The following is a 6993-nucleotide window of genomic DNA, read 5'->3' as shown; positions in this document are numbered from 1 at the left end:
TCCCCCCCCCCCCCTGCCCCCCTGCCACTGCCACGTCCCCTCGCCTCCTGCCTGCTGCTGGGACATGGCTCTGCCATCTGGCCTCATTTCCTTGGCCAGTGATGGGCCTTTGGCCCATGGGCCCTTCCCCAAAATTATTGCCATGCCTGCAGCTCTCCAGGAACTAGTGCTGCTGGTGCTCAGTGCTGGGGGACAGGGCGAGGGGGGTGAAGCTGGCCCAGAAATTTTGGTGCGCAGGAGCCCTGCTGAAAGGGGACAGCCCCACATTGCCCTGGTCCCCACAGTGTGCAGGGGCCTCTGTGGGTGCTTGGAAGGGGACAGAAATGTGCAGAGGGAGCAGCTTGTCCACTGTCTCCTCTGGGCTGGCCCCCCTCCCCCATTGTACCCTACATCTGCCCAGGTCATGGGGGATGCTCAGGGACCCCTGGGAAGGCGGACCCTTGGGTCATGTCCTGTCCCCATGTACCCCATCTCTGCCCAATGGCTTTATACTGCTCCACTGCCACTGTTTCCCCCCCAGAGGCTTGTTCCACCCTAACAGGGACCCTCCTGCCCCATCCTGGCCATCCCCCTTGTCCTGTCCCTCAGGGATAGAGGTCCCCCCGATCCATCAGGCGGGGACCTCTGCACAGGTCCCAGGATGGAATGAGCCCACGTGCTGAGGATGCAGGCAGGGCTGCCCACACTGCTGGGTGCGGCTGCCAAATGTTTTTAACTTTGTTCCTCTTTTCACAAACACCAACGTGCAAGCTCAGCAATACTATCTCTGCTGTAGGCACACCAGCCCCAGACTCCTCCCGGCCCAGCTGGGTGACCGAAATGTGCAGAGTGCGCCAAGGATCTGCTGGCCACCGGGTCCCTGCTGCGTCCCACCACGCAGGGTATGGCCAGGTCCCGGCCGTAGTGTGCACCACGCAAACAAGCTGGAGAGCCGTGCAACGCTCGGGCATGGTTGCACGTGCTGGCCTGGGAGGAGAGCTTCTGAGGGGGATCTGGATAAGGGGGAGCCACTCTGGGCAGGAAGATATCCTCTATTGCAGGCTTAGCCCTTGGGTCTTGAGAGACAGTGTGCTGTGCTCATGTTTCCTGCAACCACAAGGACACATTTCCCCTGGGAACAGGCTCCTACAGACCATATCACACAGTACAGACCCCGCTGTCACTTCACATCAGCAGCTAAAGGTCCTGATCTCATTCCTGGGCCTCCATCATAGCCAGGCTCCTGAATCAGCAGGTTTCTCTAGCCTGCGTCAGCCCAGGTGCATCCCCACGGTGGGTCGGGACGACACGAGTAGATGCTAGCGTAACGATTTTCATCACCTAGCTCTGGCAAGGTTATTTTAGAGAAATACTCCAGTTCAGACGGATGCAGAGCAACGTGAAGTTACGGCCCGTGGACCGCAGCTCACACCCCGGGCAGTGCTGCGCTGGACTGATTCACCAGCCCAGATAACACGTGAGCCTGAAGATACCCACGCAGTGACTCTGCTGGGCTGGAAGTGCGCAGCCTGCATAGGAAGAGCCCAGCAAAACTCTGGGGGTTCCCTGCCCCTCCGGCACCAAGGAAGCCCGGGATAGAGCAATCCCAGCACACTAACTCCCGCCCTCCAGGGCCTCCTGGAGGCACAGGGGCTCAGCCCATGGCTACCCATGTCTTTACTGGGCACCAGCGCCCATCTCCACTGCGGTGGGGACTCGTCAGCTGCACACTGTGCAAAGAGAGATGGCTGCTGCCCCTGCTGCTCCCAGGGACACTGCCCACCCTCTGGAGGAACAATACAGCCCCAGCACACTGAGGTTTGCTGCCCTCCATCCCCAAACAGAGCTTCACCCCACCACAGCCCAAATGATGCCCGAGTATCTTGATCCCTGGCGTGGACATCAGCTCCCATTGCCTCTGATACAGCTACTGCATCCCACACGCAATAAAGACACATGGCAAGCTTGCAGCAGGAGCGCAGCAAAACCTTCTCTTGCGGGTGGAGGAGCAAGCACTTCTTACCCATTTCTTGGGATTCTCCGTAGATGTTGCGGTCTGGTTCTCCCAGCTCCTGTGCTGCCAGCAGAGGAGTGAGGAGCAGGAGGGATGCCCATCGCAGGGCCATGCTTGCTTATGCTCCCAGGGCAGGCCTGAGGTCTTGGCCCCGCCGGCTGCCTCACAGCACACCCGTCTGACTGCAAGAGGTGCAAACACAGAAAGGAAGCAGCCCCACAGAAATCACATATGGTGCAAGAGGCTTCCTCATTGGAGAGGGAACATCTGCGCCGCTTTCGTTCTTCTCTTCTGTGCACTGGGACAGCTTCACGCCCCTTTTGCAATCTTGCTGCTCTCCGATCATTTTACCAAGAATCACAGTTTCCAGGCTTTCTGGCGGGGACGGCTACTAGCCACAACAGTTGTGTTGCCTGCTCGTCCGGCACAGATCTCAGCAGGACTTGTGAGCTGTGCTGGTTCATGCCTGCGGTTTTGGCAGGAAGATACAGCTTCCATATTCACACAGTAAAGTCAAGCAGAGGCCACATCGGGACGGCCCTTATCTTGTTACTGCCTGATAAGGACTGTGATAAAAAGGATTTCCAAGGTGCACCAATGTGCACTAATAACCTAAATTATTTGAAGTCCACCAACTACCTGTCAGTGCATGCCACGGGCAGGAAAGTCAAGGTTTTGGCAGAAGCGGCTGGGTGCTGAAGGCTGGGCTGAGAGCAGATGCTGGGGAACAAGCTGATGACAGCCCTGGGGACCTGGAGCCCAAGTGTGGTGGCCGGTTGTGTTGCCAACACATGCTGGGAGCGGGAATGACCACAAAGGGGTGAGAAGGCGGCACAGGCACAGCAGTGGGCAGGGAAGGGGCTGCCAGAGAGTCTGTCTGTGCAGATGGAGGCTGGTGGCAGTGGCCACGGCAGCAGACCTGACCATCAGAGGTGGCCTAGGCAGGAAGAATTTGTTCTCCGGCTTCCCCAACCACCCAGCAACCCTTGGTAGGGTGTGCTTGGCTTGTGTCCCAGCTGGAACACACAGATGGGACAAAAACAAGCCCTGAAATCCTTTCAGAGGCTTTGTAGCAGGGCTGCAGCCCCTTGTGGCACCTTTATTCTTTATTGTGCTCTTCAGCAAGGCCTGGTGCTCCCAAGCCCGGCACCAGGCTCTGCTTTCTGCTGATGCACATCCTTTGCTTGATTCACACACGCCGCCACACCTTTGTTCAGCAGCATCGAGCAGGCCAGTACGGGGTGGCCCTCTCCAAATACACTCTCCCCAACCACCCCAAAAATTTGACCCTGAGCAAAATGTGGTAGACATCTTGGTTTATTTTTTTTTCTGCGATGATGGTGCTTGAGGGCAGATACTTCAGCAGCCTTTTACCTCTCAGAGACAGAGCTGGAACCTGCCTGGACGCTTCCTTGTGCCCTCCTATGCTCAGAAAGTCAGTTTCAGCCTCTTCACCCTCATCTGTGTTTCATTTCTCCCTGCACCCAAGCTGGCAGGGCCAGTGGTCCTCCCCAGGAGCCTCCCTTTCTATTTCCTTCACTCAGATTATGAAGTGCACCCATAGAGGGTTTATCATGCTTGGACACGCTTGCCTGAGCAGAAGTGGCCTGGGGGTGCAAGTGCACATTCAGCACCCTGGCACAGCAGCAGGGCACAGCCTGGGAGGGAGCTGGGAGGAAGCTGTGCTCCGCCTCAGGTGGGAGGTTTGTGGGGTGCGGGAAAGCAACTGCTCCTCTGCCCCCAGCAACAGCAGCAGCTCAGACATCACCTCTCCCTGCCCCTTGGTGCTCCTGGGTCCTTCAAGAAATGATTAAAGGGCTGAAAAAGTGAACTATACCAGTAGGAATAGGTTTCTCATTTGGAGGATCTTTGGAAAATTAGTAGGGAAGTTCCATAAATTAAAAAAAAAAAACTAACCCCCCCCACATACCCTGTGCACCGCTCGCAGCACAATGGTTGCCAGCTCCTATGTTAACAGCATATGGCATCTCTAAAAGCCCTTCATTACCCCATCTGAAACCTCAAAAGCCATGGAGGAAATGTGGCCCAAGCAGCTGCCAGGAAGCCTGCTTGGTCTTTCGCTCTTCGCACTTCCCCTTGCTCCACATCGGAAAAATCCAGCCTTGAGTGCAACCCGGGCTCTTGCACAGAGGTTGGAGGGGTGTTGCAAGCCACCTTCCCCAGCGGGCCCAGCAGTTACATGCTCTGGCCACACAAGGCAAACCCAAAGCCACGACGACAGCTTTGGTTTGTTTGTGACAAGGCAGGACAGAGGTGTCCCTGGGATTCTTCGGTTTGGCAGGTCCCATGCCACCCCATCGCAGAGCACACCTGGCAGACGTGGCACAGCCAGGAGTTTGGGCAGGGTGTACTTCAGCAGGGTGTAGGCAGGGAGCGGCATCCTGCTGCAATGCCAGGGTCCAAGCACGCCGCCATGCGCAGGTCTCATTTTGCCACAAACCTCACAGCTCGCTGGCATTTGAGCCCAATTTCGCAGCAATCTTGCCACTCCAGGGGATGTCACTCCTCCGCTGTGAGGACATGCTCTTCTATCAACCCTGCAGACTTTGTGGTGGATTTGAAGCTCTTGAAGTGTTTGCAGAAAGGACTGCTGGCTGCTTCTGCAGGCTGTTCTTTGCTCTCCTTTTTGTTTGTCTTACTGAGCTTTTACACCTTACCTGCCTGGTGCTATTTTTTGTCATCAAGTCATGCCTTCAGCTTTTGAAGGGGCCTCTCTGTGTCGAATAACCTCTGGCCCTGCTGGTTCCTCTCTGTCTTTTGATACCACAAGCCCTGAAAGGCTGCGCTAAATCTGTGCAAGCTTGCTGGACACTGTGTGACCATGCTGCTTCTTTTACCTTAATTTTATCCAAGTTTCCTCATTTCATGCATTTCCCCTTTCTGAAGCTGAACAAGATGCTACTGGACTTTTCAATCTTTGGTCATTACACAGGGTCACAGAAATGAAGTATGTTGTGGCTGTCACCTGTGGGCAGCCCTTTCCTGAGAACATGCTCAGCCCAGTCCTGTACAGAGCTCAGTTCCCCATCTTCCTCCTTTGTGGTGCACGTAGAGGAGCCACACACCGACGTCTTGCTGGCTTCTACCTAGGATTGCAAACTAGCCATTGGGATGCTTGAAGACCAATGCAGTAGTGCTACACCCTGCCTCTTCCTTTTGATTGGGATCCATGTTCCCGAAGGTGTATCTGTGGTGCAAAGGCATCTACATCCCTCTTCTAAAGCAGGGACCCCATTGCTGGGGCCACACCTTGGAGAAAGAGCTCCTGCCTGATTCTGGCCTCCTGCCGGCAGCTGGAAGTTGGTGCTTGCACCCAGACGCGCTCCCCGCCTGCACGATGCTCTCCGGGAGCAGTGCCTGCCTTGCCAGTCTACGACAGGTACACTCTGTGCCCCTGCTCCAGTGAAGATCACGGCTTTTAACATGGTGATCAACGGCTTTTTGTGTCTCATTTTCATGCTTTTTGTGCTCTACCATGCCTGCTGGGATGCGCACACCGCAGCCAAGGGCTGACACCTCCTGCACCCCCTCGGGCTCCATGCCCCTGGCATGTACACCCCTTGGCAGGGGAACGGGAGAGGCGGGACCCAACAGATCGGGACCACAGCCAGTGAGGCACCTTGGCTCGGAGAAGCTTCTGGATCATGACCGGTTATGACCACAGCTCAGATCTGGCCTGGGGTATAACTGGGTGCTGCTGGAGACCCCTGTGGTGTGGGCTTCTTGGAGCGGTGGGTCTGTGTTTGAAGCCACTCCACTTGGGTTGTGATGCTGCCTGAGGAAACACCCCAGAACTGAGTGCCCTCGCCTCCTTCTGGTGAGTGATTTCGTCTGGATGCATCCTTGAGTGAGCCCTTGCCGCTGCCCTGGGCGAGCGATTGTACCCTGTGGGTACCCATGAGGGGGCGGGAGTTTCCCCCTCGTGAGCACGTGTGTGCACTTTGGACCATCAGCCTTGTGTGTACTGACATGTACTAACAGTACCCCGACTGACACCTCGAACCTGTTGCATGTTAGATGTTGTTGGAGTGTTGACTGACTTCAGTTTACCCGTTTCTCATGGGTTTCTCTCATGTGGTTTTCGCTGTTTTGTGAAATAATGTTGTCTGACCTTCTCCTTCACTTAGGTTAGCTTTTGCATATCTCCTTGACACAGTCCTCACCTAAATCTCCCCCACGCCACCACCCACAGACTGTGCAGAGCTGGCGGCGTGCAGAGACTGGCTCTTGCCCACAGGCATCGCAGTGAGGGGAAATGGGGGCTCTGGGGTGTGAAAGCCGCGCGTGGGCCATGCTACCACTGAGGTTCGTTCAGAGGAAACCCTGTGGGTTTCACTGTACAGATGGGGGCACCGAGGCAGAGAGGGAGTTGGCGAAGGGGCTGAGGAAGGAAGTCCGCATGGCAGATGCCAATTTTGGTGCTGAGTCCCGGGATGGTGCCGCAACCGCAGCCCTGTTCAGCTTCCTCCATCAGAAAGGGAACTGGGCTGCGCTCCAGCATCTGGTCCTGCCTCAGCACTCCTGGGCTACTGCCACGAGCAGGATCACACCAACCAGGGGCCTGGGAAGCAGCTCCCGTGACCCTGGGCTGGGATAGCCACTGTGCAAAGAACTGGCCTGTCCCCGGGCTGTGCTGCCCCTGGGCTAGCCTGAAAGCTGGATGTTCAGCTGTTTTGAGCATGCACAGAGCTCTCAGGTGTTTATATGAGCTGATATATGCTTGATGTCCCCAAAGCAGTGGTCATGGAGTTGTCAGAGCCATCTGCAAGCCCATTCCCAGCCTGGCAGCCCCTGCCCTGGATGGCGTGGCTGCTGTACGGAGCCGTGCGGGGTTTGGGGATGTGCCACTGCCTGCTGGACGCTGGCAGGGTGAGCACTTGGTCTGGCTGCCAGGAGGGACAGGAAGGAAAAGCATTCCCTCCCCCAGGACGGGGGCCTTTCCTTCGGACATGCACGTGCCCGCTTGCACCCCATGCTCC

At 56.5% G+C, this 6993-nt stretch overlaps 1 protein-coding gene across 1 annotated transcript in view; it reads right to left on the bottom strand.

Moving 5' to 3' along the window:
• The window catches only part of LOC104133887, a 25790-nt gene extending 23585 nt beyond the window's left edge, over positions 1–2205 (bottom strand). The window contains exon 1 of the mRNA XM_035902736.1: positions 2003–2205. Coding sequence (XP_035758629.1) covers positions 2003–2105 — 103 coding nt within the window. The 5' untranslated portion in view covers positions 2106–2205. The remainder of the gene's footprint in view (positions 1–2002) is intronic.
• Positions 2206–6993: the final 4788 nt, after the last annotated feature.

Source organism: Egretta garzetta, unplaced genomic scaffold (assembly GCF_000687185.1).
Source record: "Egretta garzetta isolate BGI_Z169 unplaced genomic scaffold, ASM68718v1 scaffold59, whole genome shotgun sequence".
NCBI lineage: Eukaryota > Metazoa > Chordata > Aves > Pelecaniformes > Ardeidae > Egretta > Egretta garzetta.
The sequence above is the reverse complement of the archived record's forward strand: the minus strand, read 5'-3'. Positions and strand labels throughout refer to the sequence as shown.